Source organism: Mercurialis annua, linkage group LG2 (genome assembly GCF_937616625.2).
Source record: "Mercurialis annua linkage group LG2, ddMerAnnu1.2, whole genome shotgun sequence".
NCBI classification, from domain to species: domain Eukaryota; kingdom Viridiplantae; phylum Streptophyta; class Magnoliopsida; order Malpighiales; family Euphorbiaceae; genus Mercurialis; species Mercurialis annua.
The window spans coordinates 44,579,869-44,596,893 of record NC_065571.1 but is presented as its reverse complement, the minus strand read 5'-3'; the positions used below and the strand labels follow the sequence as shown (position 1 = coordinate 44,596,893).

Sequence of the window (17,025 nt, the reverse complement as noted above, 5' to 3'; positions counted from 1 at the left end):
GAAACACTGTAGCAGTGTAATTTTAGTGTAAAAATCACATTATTTTGAGGGTTATTGTTGGAGATGCCCTAAGAAAGAGAAAAAAAATGTTGTGTAAGAGAGAGAAAAGTGAATATTATGTAAGGAAGAGAAAAAATAAGTGTGGTGTAAGAAGTTGACACATGTGTAACGGACCACAATAATTTGTATTAAAAAGAAAAAACTTTTTTTAACTCATTATGTCAAAAACCGGATTCATCCGGTTTTGGTTAGAAACCGGATTTTACCAGTTCAACCCGGTTTCTGACCGGTTTTTTAACTGAAGGGTTTTTTCTTGTAACCGGACCGGGCACCTAGACGGTTCCCGGTTAACCCAGTCCGACCGGCCGGTCCGGTTCAGTTTTCAAAACATTGGTGTTTTCTGATGGGAGACTTCCTGTCAAAACGGTTTCATAAATTTAGTATCTCTTCTGTAATAAAAAATTATTTAATACCCATTTTTCAATTTTCATATAATTGAACGTCCTCCCAATTCTGATATCCAAAAATGTACACTTATAACTGTTCCCTTAATTCTAATCTCGGGTCCGCTCTCGATCATTTTATTTTAATATGGAAAATTTTAAGTACTTTGGTTCAAAACAGTGCTTTAAAAACAGAACCGGCCGGTCGAACTGGTTAAACCGAAAACCGGCCAGTTGTTCGTTCTAAAACGAAATCGGATTTTTTAGTTGAACCAGATTGGACCGGTTTGGACCGGATCGAGCTGTTAAAAAAATCGAATGTTGACTCGGTGAACTGGAGGTCGAACCGGTAAAAACCAATGAATTGTAATTTTTTTAATTTTTTAAAATTTATCAAATCAATTGAACCGTGAACCAGGTGACCTTACCAGTTCGGCCAAATCAAATTCTTGATACCACTTCGATATAAATTGTAGTTTTCGTACCAATTTTAAATTTGGAACAGAGATTTGGTACCCACACAAATGATTTTGACCACAAATTTAAACTTGAATGAGAGCCAAATAAACAGAATAAGAAAATACAATTCTTATTTGACCATTATATATGTGAAAACATGCATACTAGCTACACTAAATGCAAGTAAGATAAACTGACCCACAAATGGCAGTAGCCTCACTCCTCTTTCAAATTTTTGCAACCACCATCATCATCTTCTTCACCCTAATCAGCATTGCAGAAGCAACAAACCTACCAAATTTCTCATCCATTCTTGTTTTCGGGGACTCCACAGTTGATACTGGCAACAACAACTATATTCAAACATTCTTTCAAGCCAATCATACACCATATGGTCAAGATTTTCCGGGTCGCATTCCGACAGGAAGATTCTCCAATGGAAAACTCATTCCTGACTTTATAGCAAGTTTACTAAATATCAAACAGACTGTTCCTCCTTTTCTTGATCCGACTCTTTCAGATGATGAGCTCCGAACCGGCGTTTGTTTCGCGTCAGCGGGAACGGGATATGATGATTTAACAGCGGCTGAGGCTCGAGTTATCTCCATGCCGGAGCAACTCGAGCTTTTCAGAAACTATATGTCGCGGCTCAAACGGATTGTTGGAGAAGACGAGAGCAATAATATAATTTCGGGTTCTTTGATAATTGTCAGTGCTGGTACTAATGACTTTGTTTATAACTATTATGATGCACTTACAAGAAGGATTCAGTTCGACATTAGTGCTTATCAAGATTATCTGCTCACTATTCTTCAGAACTTTATCAAGGTAATAAAATTTCGACGTGCGGTATTTAAAATTATAAAATTTTAATTGAAATCGCGTCTAGTTTTTTAAACTTTTATATGAATTGATAATTTGACACTTAATTTGTAACACAGGAATTATACAATTTAGGAGGGCGTTCAATAGTCATTGTCGGGCTTCCTCCAGTTGGATGTCTGCCCTTACAAATTACAGCAACATTCAAAAATTCTATGGGAAGAAATTGTTTGGAAGATCAAAATTCAGATTCTCAAGCTTATAATGTGAAGCTTACAAAGCTTCTAAGTGAAATACAAGCATCGGCTCCAGAGAGTTTAATGGTCTATGCAAATGTCTATGATCCATTGATTGATATGATTAATCATCCACAAAAATTCGGTAAGCATGCACCAACTTAATTATATTTGTATTCTTTAATGCTATATTATAGAATAAAAATTAAATCATATGGTTTAAAAGTTCAAAGTTTTTCAATAAATTTTCTTGCTTCATGGGTTGGTGGCTTGTCTATTTAAGCTCTCAGAGAAGTCTTAAATATTTGAGCAGTATGTAAGTACGTTTCAGAATGGTGAAAAGTATAAATAAACCCTTCAAAACTTTTCAACAGAGCATTGAAACCCTTAAAGATATATTTGGTTTATTAAATGAGTAAGGAATAGAATAGATATTTTTATGTATTTTTTGTTTTTTTTTAATGCAATAAGTATTCCTTTTAAAAAGTAACAAATAACGATATCATTACTTTTTTTCTATATATACTTATACAATTTTATGGATCAAATATAGTATAAATATTTTTGAATTAATAGTCTAAGTTAAGATTTAAACACCCGACAAAGGTAAAAATATTCTAACCTAAATTTTTAAAATCACCAATTTTATCTTATTTTAAATAAATATATTTCAATTTTAGTCAATTATTTACTCTTTTCAAAACAAAATGTTACATATTTTTTATTATTTACATTTACAATCAAACTTTTTAATTTGGTCTTTTATTTATTTTGATAAGTATTTTTTAAATGAAAAAAAAATTAAATTTTATTAGGATTGAAAAAAATTAAAAACGTGAAACTGTGTCCTTAAAGTAGATAAATAGCTATAATTGAAAGTTAGAAAAAATAGAATATATTAACACTAGCATTCTTAAGAAATTTAGTTAGAACCGAACGCACCTTTAACTTTTTTAAAATTAGACAAATTTTAAATAAGGTGCAAATAATCCATTTTACATAACTCTGCTAACAGACCCTGTTAGAAGTAGGATCCAAATTAGAATTCTATGCAAAATAAATAAATATGACACTATTTTTGAATGCAATAAAATATAGGCTAAATTTATTTTAAGGTTCCTAAATTATACGATTTTGGTTTATCAAGTCCTTTAACTTCTACTTGACTTCCTCAGATTTTTAAACTTTCGTTTTTTGTTTTATCAGGTCCGTCAAATATTTATTTGACTTTCTCAGATTTTTAAACTTTCATTTTTTAGTTTATTGGGTGCCTAAACTTTCGATTTTTAGTTTATTAAGTCCTTAAATGGATCTTCCATTTAAGGACCTAATGAAACAAAAAAATAAAAATTTAGATCTGAGAAAGGTAAATAGAAGTTGAGGGATCTGATAAATTAAAAAATAAAAATTTAAAAATTTAAGAAATGCAAATAGAAATTGAGAATCTAATGAATTAAAATATCATAATTTAAGGACTCTAAAATGGATATAGCCTAAAATATACATCTCTTAGACTACAAATGCTTGTCCACATTTGAAGTGTTATCCATTTGATAAATCCCCCATTCTTTGGGAAATTTTTTTTTGTGCAAGTGCTATAAATCACATTTATAAGGTATGGGTCCATTTGCATGATGGTAGCTCTACCATGCGGGAAAGTGACTGAAACTTACCAATAAGAAAAGGCCAAACGCATATTTAAGTCCCTGCATTATCACTTTTTTCCAGATTGAGTCCCTATACTAAAAAAGTGTAATATTCTTCCCTACACTATCAGGAATGTTTAATGCAAGTCCCTCCGTTAAATATCGTTAGCTCGTGTGTTACACGCATAGCTTGGTGAGAAAGGAAATAAAAAGCAGGTGATGACTAGGACATGTTAACTCAGCCAAATACATATTTTAGTCCCTACACTATAATTCTTTTTTAGATTGAGTCCCTGCATTACAATTTTTTTCCAGATTGGGTCCATGCACTCAAAAACTTAAAATTCTTCCCTACATTATCAGGAATTTTTAATTTAAATCCCTATATTATATTTCATTGGCTTGTGTCTTACGCATATGGCTAATTAAACACTGCGTTAAATTTTTTATTTTATTTTTAAAAAGTTTGGATAAGTCCACGTGATCCAAAATTCGAATATTTAACCATTTATAGTTTAAAACGAGTCTAACTTAGAAAAATTATTTTAATTGAATATGTTTATTTTATTTATTATAAAATTATTCTAAATGAATGCTTATTATTTTAGTGTAATGAAATAAAAATTATATTAATAAAAAATAATAAATTTTTAGCAAGGTACAAAAGGATAATGTAAAAAAAATCACAAACTTTACATATTTTTTTCATTTTAATCATATAGTTCATTTTCATGCACAAACTACCATTTTTTTCAAATTCATACACGGTGCTGAGATGTCACGGCTCTATTGGTGTAATTCGTTGAGTTGGATGTCATTTTACACCAATGAATGGCTGTCACCTCAGCACTGCGTATGAATTTCCAAAAAAATGGTAGTTTGTGCATGAAAATATGACAAAATATAAATTGTGTGATTAAAATGAAAAAACATGTAAAAATTTGTGATTTTTTTTTGACATTAACCCAAGTATAAATAAACAACATACTAAATAACTTTGAATAAATTTTTAATAATCAAATAAATTTAAAAAATAAAATGAAAATCGTCATTTATTTCTAATAATTTTATAGTAACCAAACTTGTTCCATAGTTGTGAATTTAATAATTTATTTTATCAAATAAATTTTTATTACCTTTCTATTGATTTAAATTATTTAATAATTTTTTTAAAATTTAAGCCTAATATATATAAATTCATACCCACAATAATGATTATTAATAATGGCAACGTACAAATAAAAAAATTGTTAAATTTCAAAGTAAAATATTGGCCAAACACATATTTGAGTCCTTACATTATAATTTTTTTAAAATTGAGTCCCTACACTCAAAATTATAAAATTCTTCCCTACATTATCAAGAAAGTTTAATGTAAGTCCCTACGTTACATTCCGTTTGCCTTCCGTTAACTCGCAGTGTCAGAGGGACTTGCATTAAACATTCCTGATAGTGTAGGGAAGAAAACTACACTTTTTTAATGTAGGGACCCAGTCTGGAAAAAAGTGATAGTGTAGGGATCCAAATATGCGTTTAGCCATAAGAAAAGAAAAATTTAGTTTTTCTAGTCCTTTTTTGTTATTTATTTTGAATTGGTTGAACATCATGAATCATATTCAATTAATTTATATTTTATTATAAAATAAATAAAATAAATTAATAAAATTAAAATTTTGTTTAGTTACGCCATCTATTTTATGATTGAGAATAGACTAACGGAATATGATAACTCATGTTCAAGTAATTTAAGAACATTTGAGAAAGAATATTCAGCGTTTGTTGAAAGATTTGACCTTACAATTATAATAAAATATTATCCAACGCATATATCGTTTGAGATATAGTTCATTGATTTTAGGTTTGGTGGAGACGAGCAGAGGATGCTGTGGGTCGGGGTTAGTAGAAGCAGCATCCTTTTGCAACGCAGCAACTCCTAAATGTGACATGCCAACTCATTTCCTCTTCTGGGATGCGATTCACCCGAGTCAAGCTGCTTATAAATCTCTCTCTGCCTCCCTTCAGAAACACCTCATTCCTATTTTATCGCCTTAATTTCCTCATTAGGCTAACTTGGTATAATGTTTATTTCGGTACCCAAACTTACAAGGCGTATTTAATTATATCTATTTTTTTTTCTGATTTTTACTTAGCTATATTTAAAGAGAAAATTAGATCTGTGTCATTTTAATTACTTTATTTACTTTTATTTGATTATGCTAATGGTCCTTCTTTACTTTTTTTTTAATTCGGTCCTTCTTCACTTCTTTACTTGAGTATGCTAACATAGTTATAATACATCATAGGAACGAAACAATCTTACCGACATGTAATGTCACTATATTAAATGAATAACCGGCAATACCCTGGACAGGTTTACCGAGATACATCATATAACTAGTATCTCGGTAAAGGCTACCCGAGATATATAATAGAGTAACAGAGATAAAGCATATAGCTAGTATCTCGAGGTATCATAGGCAGAACAACCGAGATAAACCATACAAACGGTATCTCGGTAAACATTGTTCTTTTTTTATCTTTGTTCATGCATTTCAAATCGTCGTCATGTCATAGATCTACTCAGAGCTTTGGTGATTTATCATTATGATAAATAATTGGCTTAATCACCAAAAAATGTCAAACCTATACGTTTCGTGTCAATTATAGCTAAACCTTTAAAAATCACCAGATTTAGCCAAACCTTATATGTTTTGTTTCTTTTTAGCCATTTTTGAATCGAACCGGTTTTTTTGACACCGTGTCGTCCACGTCACCGCCAACTAAGCAATTGGTTGACATGACAGCTGAAATATTTAAATAAGGTTTGGCTATAACTGACACAAAAAATATAGGTTTGGTATTTTTTGGGTGAATAAACCTAATTTTAAATTCAAGTCAATTTTTAAATTTAATAATTAGTAAATTAATTATATTATTTATGAAATTTATATATATTTAAAAATAATTAATATTTCCTATTTAATACTAATTAAAATTAATTTTAATTTTTTATTAAACCTAATTAAATCTAATAAATTTATATTATAATATATTTTAATGAATATGTAAGGGTTAACTATATATAAAATCACCACCTTTACACGAAATTGCAAAAATAACACGACCATTAAAACGTGGCAATTCAGGGCACCACCTTTCATTTCTTTTCAAAAATAACACGGGCACATTTTTAGTTGCGTTTTTGCTGACGTGACATGACACGTGGCGCTCTCATTGGGTGTCCAAGTCAGTAAAATTTTATCAAAAAACGTGCTCATGTTGTTTTTGAAAAGAAATGAAAGGTGATGCCCTGAATTGACACGTTTTAAAGGTCGTGTTATTTTTGAGAATTCGTGTAAAGATTGTGATTTTATATATAATTAACCCAATATGTAATTAAAAAAAATGAATTAACGTATTACTTAGGAATTAATATTGAATTAAATTTGGTGAAAGAATTTAATGTTTATGATGATTTTGAACTTGATTTAGTATTTTTAATATTGTTGAGATCTTGTTATGACTGAGTTTAGGTAATAAATAAAATAGTTTATATAAATTAAGGTAATTTTTTGGCTATGCCGAGTAAAATGACATATGCGTTTATGCTTATAAACATCATGATATATATTGATTACACCACAATGAGCTTCACTTTTTAAAGGAAAAAAATGAGAAAATAATTAAAGTCGTCCTTTAAATAAACAGTCTATTCAATAATTATTTTTATGTTTATGTGTGTATAGTTGACATATGAACACTGTCGTATGTTTGTTGTGTATATTACTCTCAGATTGTTCGTCGAAAGACGAACAATTGGGTCTCAAACGGCGGCGGTGTCAAAGAACCGACGACTGTAATTTAAAAAAAAAAATTGTAAGATGAATATGACATTTTTTGTTTTTATTAGAATTTAAATTAATATATCCCTCAAATATGTAAAAACAATTATTATAATTATTTAAATTTGGTAAAAATAAATTAATTTTAATTAGCGTTAAATAAAAATATTACTATTTTTAAATATATATGAATTTTATGATAATATAATTAATCATTTAATTATTTAATTTTAAAATTAGTTTTATTCATCAAAAAATACCAAACCTATGCATTTTGTATCAGTTATAGCCAAACCTTATTTAAATATTTCAGCTGACATGCCAGCCAATTGCTTAGTTGGCGGTGACGTGGACGACACGGTGTCAGAAAAACTGGTTCGATTCAAAAATGGCTAAAAAAGAAACAGAACATATAAGGTTTGGCTAAATCTGGTGATTTTTAAAGGTTTGGCTATAATTGACACAAAACGTATAGGTTTGGCATTTTTTGGTGATTAAGCCTAAATAATTTTAAGAAAAAAAATAAAAAAAATTTAATTTTTTTTACATTTGTTAAAATGACAGTTTCATCAAGGCTTTAGGTGTCTTGTACTCCTTTCATTTTGTTTTAGTTGTCACTTTAGACAAATGTATTTTTCCATCAATAGTTGTCTTTTTAAGAATTTAAGATAACATTAGCTATTATCTTTCAAATTTATCCCTTTCTATTAAATGACTTTATCAACCAATGTGGAATATCCCACTTCAACACTCCCCCTCACGCGTAGCGTGTACGGGCCGAGCAACAAAATCCCCCACACGCACATCTCACGTGGGCCGGGCCAAACTCAAATTGTGTGAATGGATAAGGCTTTGATAACATATTAGAAATATTGGTGGGAGTAATTAATTATAAATTGGTGAGAATGTGATAACCCCACATACTTATCAGAGTGTTTAGATTCAACCATGACCTAATAACTAGAACTAGTTAATAGGTGGTTAAACCTTTACACTTATAAATTCATTTATATTTGTTCTCCTAAACAATGTGGGATTATATTTAACATGGACCACAAAAATTTGAGGGAGTAGTAGTTATAGGAACCATAGAGATAGGAAATTGTAAGATAGATGGCTTTAATTTGTTTTCATAGCTTTTGTAAGGTTCTTGTTCAGACTTGCATTGAATGCAATCTTCCGGATGCTCCCATCGATTTTTGAATAAATTATATTGACCACATTATTGAAAAACATAACTAATTACTCCCTTTTTATCTCATAATTATTTTATATATATATAGAATAAAAAAATTATGCTAAAGAAAGGAATATTTCTAATAAGATAAAAAAATTAAGAAAGGAACTGATGGATACCGAATCCTATCATAAGTATAGTAGAGTCGAGTTGCATGAGATTCATCCTTCAAGACGATATCGAGCTCTCACCCAAAGGGCTAAAAGCCAGATAATGCCGGTAACCGAATCCATGAGATTCGCCTTGACCGAAGGAGTAATCTGAATCCCGAAGATAAGACAGAATCCCCGAAAAGTCTGAGGGATTCGCCCAAGAATCAGACTTACGAAATATCTCTCTTATTTGGACACAAACTCCAATTTAGGAAGATAAACTTATTCAAGTAGATATTCCTGAATAACGCTTCTACTTGAATAAAAAAACCTCTTTTCTATTTAACGCCAAACCCTACTAAATAAGAATCACTTTCCTATTCAAAGTTCATAAGGTATACATTCAATTACTATATAAAGAGTTTGAGGTATGCCTAAACACACAATTACATTCATATACTAAAAACGTTATTCGAGCCAATACTGACTTTAGCATTAGAGAGTTAATCGAACCAACACCGTCTGCTTAGCTTCTACCCTGTTTTGTAGGTTTAATCATCGGATTAGAAGGCAGACTCCATCAATTGGCGCCGTTTGTGGGAAAAAACTCAAAAACATCATAATAGAAGTTGCTTTTTCTGAACTCAAAACAAATTCTCATTGAAGGAGTGACTACTGATAAATCAAACCTCAAAAACGAGCTGATAAGTGCGCAGCAATACCCACCAGAGAAATAACAAAGAATGCAGGAACCCAGAAAACTACCACCAGTGACCTTTAGCGAAGAAGATTTTTGCAGAATCAACCAGGCCCATAAGGAGGCCTTGGTCGTAGCTATGATAATAGAACACTGGAACATGGAGAGAATATTGATTGATGAAGAAAGTGCAATTAACCTGATGACAAGAAAAGCAAACGAAAGTCTTGGAAGAGTTCCTGCAGAATTAAAAAGAAAAACAATCCCAGTAACAGGATTTGGCGGATCTCCCATCAAACCCATGGGAATAATCATTCTAGACGTCAAATTAGGAAGAGAAATAAGGGACCAAGAAATCCCCAGACGATTCAGTATCGTAGACATTGATATACCATACAATGCGATTATAAGAAGACCATTCCTCCACGACTTTTCCGCTATAACAAGCATAAAAGCCCTCACAATGAAGATACCCACGAAAAAAGGGATCGTTACAATACAAGGCAACTAAACCAGCGCGAAAGAATGTAATGACAAGGCAGTACGAGAATCCTTCGAAACAATGTCAATCGAAGAGATCTTGAACCACGACATCAAAGAAAAGGAAAGCGCCCCCAAAGGCGAAATGGAAAAGTTGGAACTAGATAAGGAGAAAAAAGTGAACTTGGGAGTGGACATAGACCCCCTATATGAAGAGGAGATCGTGACTATGCTGAAACGGAACGTCGGAACATTCGTCTCCAAAGTCTCAGAAATCGTGGGGATAAACCCGCACGTTATAACTCACGATTTGAATGTGGCCGAAGAGGCGAACCCTATAAGACTAAAGAAAAGCAAATTCTCTAAAGAAAAAAAAGATAATAGCCGATGAAGTCGAGAAGCTCAAAAAAGCTGGATTCATTAGAGAGGTACATTATCCCGAATGGGTAGCCAACGTGGTGATAATGAAGAAAGAAAATGGAAAAAAACAGGATGTGCATGGATTACACTTATTTGAAGAAGGCGTGCCCTAAAGATAGCTACCCTATACCCGACATAGACCAATTAGTCGATTCGACGGTGGGACATGCGATGTATAGCCTGGCGGATTGCGTCGAGGGCTATCACCAAATACAAATGAAGCAAGAAGATCAAGAGAAAACATCGTTAATCACAGAAGGCGGAACCTATTGTTACACGGCGATGCCCTTCAGACTGAAGAATGCGGGAGCAACCTACCAGAGACTAATGAACTTCATGTTCAAAGACGAAATCGGAAAGCGATTTCAAGTATATCTAGATGATTTAATCATCAAGAGCAAAAATGCTGAAAGTCACGCGAGAGACTTGCAGGAAACATTCAAAATTCTGAATAAGTTTGGAATGAAGTTGAAGCCAGACAAATGCGCATTCGGAATACAAGGAGAAATATTCTCGGGATATATGATATCCGAAAGAGGAATAGAGGCGAACCCTGAGAATATCAGAGCAATCATGGACATGAAACCGCCTAAAAACATAAACGAAGTTCAAAAACTCAACGGGCGAATCACTGCCCTCGGAAGGTTCATGTGTTCCTCGGCGAAAAGATGCTTGCCATTCTTCAAAGCTCTTAAAGGCACACAAAAATTTAATTGGAACGAAGAATTCCAAAAAGCGTTCGAGGAACTAAATAATTTTTTAACTTCGCCACCACTCTTAAGTCGACCGTTGAAAGGGGAAACACTCTACTTATATATCTGCGCAAGAAAGGAAACGATGGGGAACTGTGCTGGTATGGGAAGAAGAAGGAGAACTGAAGCCAATTTACTACATCAGCCGAGAACTGAAAGGTGCGGAAACCAAATATCCCGAGATAGAGTGGTGTTGGCCATTGTAACTACGACGAAAAAGCTGAAATACTACTTCCAGAGCCACAACGTGGTAGTAAGAACCAACCAACCCCTTCGGAAGGCGATACAAAGACCCAAAACCTCTGGGCGACTCGTCTGTTGGTCCATCCAATTGAGTGAACACGACATCCGATATGAACCTCGCCAAACGCTCAAAGCAGAAGCTCTGACAGATTTCGTGGCCGAAATTACCCCTGGCAAACAAGAAGAAACTATACCAAATTTCCTATGGGAATTGCATGTGGATGGAGCCTCAAAAAAGAAGCTAGAGCTGGAGCCATCCTAAAAGGACAAGGAAAAATTAGGATCGAATATGGAGTAAAAATCGGATTTGATACAAGCAACTACGTCGCCGAATACAAAGCTTTGATCGCCGGGCATGGCCTGACATTAGAAGTGAAAACAGAAACCCTGAAAATCTAAAGCGATTCTCAGCTGGTAGTAAACCAAGTCAAAGGCGAGTATCAGGCTAAGGAAACAGGAATGGTAGAATACTTGTCGAAAGTCATGAAGTTGCTCCAAAGGTTGGAAACACAAGGAGGACAATGGGAAATCATACAAATCCCACGAGAGAAAAACACCGGGCCCGACGCCATAGCTAAGTCCGCCTCTGAACTCGGAGACCTTTTCAGCAAAATGCAACTAAATGAAACCCTTGAGCAACCGAGTATCAACGAAGCAGAAATAATGCCGATCAAAGAGGTTGACTCTTGGATGACTCCAATAATCAAATATTTAGATCGAGGGGGGCTGCCACCGGACAGCACCGAAGCCTTTCGAATCATTCGAAAATCGGCCAATTACTTGTACTACAACGAGGTCCTTTACCGAACCTCTTTGACTCACCCATGGGCAAAATGTATTTCGCCAGAGAGCGGGAATCTAATCTTAATATAAATTCATGAAGGAATATGTAGAGCACATGAAGGTGTGGCCAAACTTGCAAGGAAGACAATGCTTCAAGGATACTATTGGCCAACTATCAAGGAAAACGCAAAAGCATTTCTGAAAAAATACAACAAATACCAAAGGCACAACAATGTTAACCACAGACCAGCAGTACCACAAGGATAATTAGAGAGTCCTTGGCTCTTCGCCATGTGGGGAATAGACATAGTCGGACTTTTTCCAACCAGGATAAACCAAATGAAGTTCCTAATTGTAGCCATCGAACACTTCACAAAGTGGGTTGAGGTAGCACCAGTATCAACTGTAACAGCGGCAAGAGTGGAAGAATTATTCAAGAACGAAGTAATATGTCAGTTCGGTATACCTCACACCGTGGTCGCAAATAATGGAAAACAATTCGACTGTAGGCGATTCAGGAAATTCTGTGGAGACCTGATGATAAATTTAAAGGTTACATTAGTGGCGCACCCTCAGACCAATGACATGACAGAAGTGACCAATTGAACCATAACACAAGGAATCAAGAAAAGGCTAGCACAATATGAAGAAAATTGGATGGATGAACTCTATAGTGTCCTTTTGGCTTATAGAACAACCCCAAAAAAAAGAACAGGCGAAACACCTTTTAGACTCACCTACGGTATGGAAGTAGTGATACCATTAGAAATCGGAATACCAAGCATCAGAGTGAACTACTTAGAAGAAGAGACCAATGAAGCAAAAATAAGGCTATGCTTAGACTTATTAGAAGAGAGAAGAAATCAAGCGGGAATCCGAGCCGAAGCCTACAAGAAACAAGCTGCCAAATATCATAACAAGAAAATAAACTCGAGGGAATTCTAGACTGGCGATCTCGTCCAAAGAAACGCGGAAGTCGGCCGAGGAAACGCCGGAGTAAAGAAGCTGCAACCAAACTGGAAAGGACCCTACATAATTGAAGAAGTCACAGGAAAAGGAGCATACAAGCTCAAAACGTTAACTAGATTCATGATCCCAAGATATTAGAATGTAAAGAATCTAAGAAAATACTACCAATAAATCGTTTTGTAGTATGTACCGAGCTTATTTATGGAATAAATATTCAGAAATTTCATATTCGGCAAACAAAAGATTTGTTTGAATCTAAAAAAATTTAACGAGCTTGTTTGAGCCCAGGTTAAAAAAAACAGACTCCCCTGAGTCTAAATAAAAAAATATAATAGATTCGTTTGAGTCTAAAATAAAACAAAACTCGCCCGAGTCCAAACTAGATTCGCCGGAATTTAAACAACAAGCAAATTCACGAATTTTAAATTAACAGCGAAAAGAAAAAAGCAAACTAAAAGCATAATTGGAGATAACGAAAGAACGAGTTTAGATTAACTCGGAAAAATAAATGGGCAAGGAGAAAGATAGAAAAAATTTCTATTCATACTTCAAAATGGATTACAAATAAAGCTGCAATAGCATCCTACATTCAAAAAAAAAAAGATAAATACAAAGATATCAAGAAGCTTTTTGAAGGCTTCGGCTTTTTGCTTGTTAAGCTTCGTCTTGACATCTTTGGCGAGCGATGCTAGGTCCAATCGGTTCACACCCGAAACATCAACATCAGGTTTCTTTTCCCACAGCTTTGTCCCAATCGCCAATCGATACTGAGTCATTATTTAGGAATAAAAAGACCTAGACTCTGAAAGGCGACGGCGAAGTTGCTCTGCCTCAGTCTTCAACAAATCTCTCTCCGAGGAAAGAGTGGAAAAGGAAGCTTTGAGAGACTCGATATCCTCGGAAAAAGACCTGAGCCGAGTCTCCAAAGCAGTAATCTCCTTCTCCTTGACGGTTCTTGAAGAAATAAGTTGCAGATAGAGAGCGTCTGCTTCGTTTGAAGAGTTTTGAAGCTCCTTTTTCTCAGATTGCCATGAAGCGCAATCCTTCCTCAACTGTTTCAGTTTATTGTTGGTAAAAATACGCAAGCGTACGTATGCCAACTTGTAATACAGACTGCGAAGTCCGGATATTGTACCTACAGAGAAAGCTCTAAAGACAAACAGATAAGAGACTCGATTCGAATAGCCAAAAAGATATTTTTTGTTGGTTTTGTAAATTAAAAGATAGATATTAAATATTGTAGATTAAAGTAAAATAAAGTTGTAAGTAAAGTGATTGTTTAACAATAATAGAAAAGGCAGGGATTATTAATCGTCGTTATGTTGTTTACTTGATTCGGGTTATAAATTGTATTGTTCTGATGAGGTTCGAACTAATCTAAAGCACGTACAATTCTCTCTCGAGCAATTACAGGCAAAAGCATTAAACTAACTAATACTAGGTTAATTTATTCACTCTCGCACAATGATTAACCTATGTATAAATCAATTAAATGGTTGTTAAGAAAATTCAAAGAATACGCACTCGTTAAATCACTCCCGCACAATCAATTCCTGCATTCTTAATTATATTGTTCTATTCCAATTTTACTCTCTCGAGCAAACTAAAACATATGGCATAGACTAAGTGATCAGTTTAGGCTAAGCATTAAGCACAATAATCCATCAAGAACAAAAACCCATAATTCCAATTCAATTACACAGACATAATTTAGATTAATAATCCCCAACGAAGGGTTTAGCTAGACATAATTATGGATAAACTAAAAATAATAATTAACGAATTCATTCTAAGATTAAATTGAATACTGAATATGAAATTGAAATCAATCGTACCTTGTTCGAAGTAATCAAATAATGATTGCAGAAGAAAATAATAATAAACTATAAATCCAATTGCGAAACGAATAGAAAACTAAGAAAATAGGGTTTATTTGATCACAAAACTACGCGAACCTTTGTTCGATGTTAAAACTCACTATTTATACGGCTCCTAACTTTACAATCCGATATTAGGTCGAGTTAGATGAAAACCCAGAAGTGCCCTTTGAGTTTCTTGGAGTTCGGAGTTAAAAACTGACATTTTAGTCTTTTTAAGTCTGAGCTTCTGAAAAGTGCACGACCGTGCTTCCTTGTACACGTTCGTGTAGTATGTGACTTAACCAAATTTATGTCTTCAGCTTCTCCAAAAAGTATGCCTTTCGGCAGAAGTGCACGACCGTGCACTTTAACACTACAAGGAAGTGCACGTTCGTGCACTATGGTACTTAGCCAATTTCTGGCTTCCTTTTCAGCTTTAAAACAACTTTTTTGGTGAAAGTACACGTTCGTGCACTTTTCACTGGATAGAAGTACACGACTGTGTACTAGGTAACTTGGCCATTTTTTTGCTTCTCTTTCAGCTTTTCAAACATCACCCTTCGGCGAAAATACACGACCGTGCACTCTGAAACTGAAGGGAAGTGCACGTTCGTGTACTCTCTCCCTTAGCCAAATTTCTTGATTTCTTCTCATTTCTCAATACACCACCTTCGGCAATAATCCACGTTCGTGTATCTTGAAAAGGCACGTTCGTGCATTCTTTAATTTGGCTAAAATCACCTATTTCCGCTTCCCGATTCTCCTATGATTCATTCCGACATCCAGCAATCTCTGAGTAACATCAAAATGCTCCATATTACGCCATACTTGCACATTTTCCTGAAATACTCAAAATAACAATAAGTACCTGAATAATCCTCAAAAACAGATACAAATATGCAAATACCGTATCAACAGCACACATAAATATAGGAGTATTTCTACTCCTATCATTTATCCACCGAACCTAGGCGACATCTTTCCAGAACAGTGATCGCCTGGATCATCTCCATAAAAAACAAGGAAAAACGAATTCAGCTGGTGTATATATAAATAAAAAAGCTGGAGAGAAAATATATATCAAGAAAACAGACTTAACCATCGTCATGCTCGTGATCTATGGATTCCATGTCCTCCTTAACCAAAACGTTCTCCATGTACGCATGAAGAACCTTTGTATTGGAAAGCCTCGGCGGATGTCACGACCCGAAATCTCGAGCCGAGACCGGCGCTAGCGACTGGGAGTGGTAGCTCTGAAACCCGTGAGGCCCAAAACCACTATAAACGTTTTGCAATCAAATCAAATAACAATCATGCAAAACGTTTTCAGAAAATCTTTTAAAGCCATACAATTGCAAACATCTATTCACATTCTAAAAACTATACATAGAAACTAGGGTCTTACTATGTGATGCCACATCGAGCATTGCCCTGTTTTTCACATCAAAAGCAAACGGTTTAAGCGCAGATAAAACTATGCGAGTTTATAAAATATCAGAGTATAGGTACTACATAAAACTGTTTGACAAAATCACATATACATCTAGGAATAGACTACTGCAGCGCTATCGATATAAACTTCATTTGTACGTACTTCTAAACACAGACTTCTGAAGCAAGGATAGAAGTCCGTCACGTCAAAAGACTATTTACCTGAAGATTGTTTAAAACAACGGGGTCAGTCAAAACTGAGTGAGTTTATAGTTTACAAGTGAGTATTTTATAAAATAAAATAATGCTATAAATCATTCATTCCTATGCATCCGAATATAACTTTCGATTGAAACCCTAATCCTCGATTCCTTGAATCTTCCTTACAATCAAAACGAATAACTTAATCCTGATGGTAGGTTACGGGATAGTTCAACCAAGTCAACCAACACCATCTGGTACAGTCCCGGGATAGTTCAATCAAGGTGACTCGTACCATCACTTAAATCCAACGACCGTTATGAGTCCCTTGATAGTTCAACCTAGGCGACTCATTAGATACAGGTCGTCGGATGATTCTACCAAGCTGACCTCGTATCGCCATCATAAATAAT

The 17,025-nt window shown here is 34.2% G+C and overlaps 1 protein-coding gene across 1 annotated transcript; it reads left to right on the top strand.

The window, feature by feature from the left end:
• The first annotated feature begins 1,003 nt into the window (after positions 1 to 1,003).
• On the top strand, positions 1,004 to 5,675 carry LOC126669319 (GDSL esterase/lipase At1g06990-like). The gene is made up of 3 exons (XM_050362763.2): positions 1,004 to 1,730; positions 1,844 to 2,105; positions 5,465 to 5,675. Exons 1-3 carry the CDS (start codon positions 1,107 to 1,109, stop codon positions 5,656 to 5,658), a joined length of 1,080 nt encoding a protein of 359 aa, XP_050218720.1. The 5' UTR covers positions 1,004 to 1,106; the 3' UTR covers positions 5,659 to 5,675.
• Positions 5,676 to 17,025: the final 11,350 nt, after the last annotated feature.

What these genes read in the sequence shown, in the direction of transcription:
- LOC126669319 (XM_050362763.2), top strand. Translation starts at nt 1,107, where the DNA reads ATGGCAGTAGCCTCACTCCTCTTTCAAATTTTTGCAACCACCATCATC. An exon ending in TTCTTCAGAACTTTATCAAG is followed by an intron (nt 1,731 to 1,843) that starts GTAATAAAATTT and finishes TTTGTAACACAG; the next exon opens with GAATTATACAATTTAGGAGG. An exon ending in TAATCATCCACAAAAATTCG is followed by an intron (nt 2,106 to 5,464) that starts GTAAGCATGCAC and finishes CATTGATTTTAG; the next exon opens with GTTTGGTGGAGACGAGCAGA.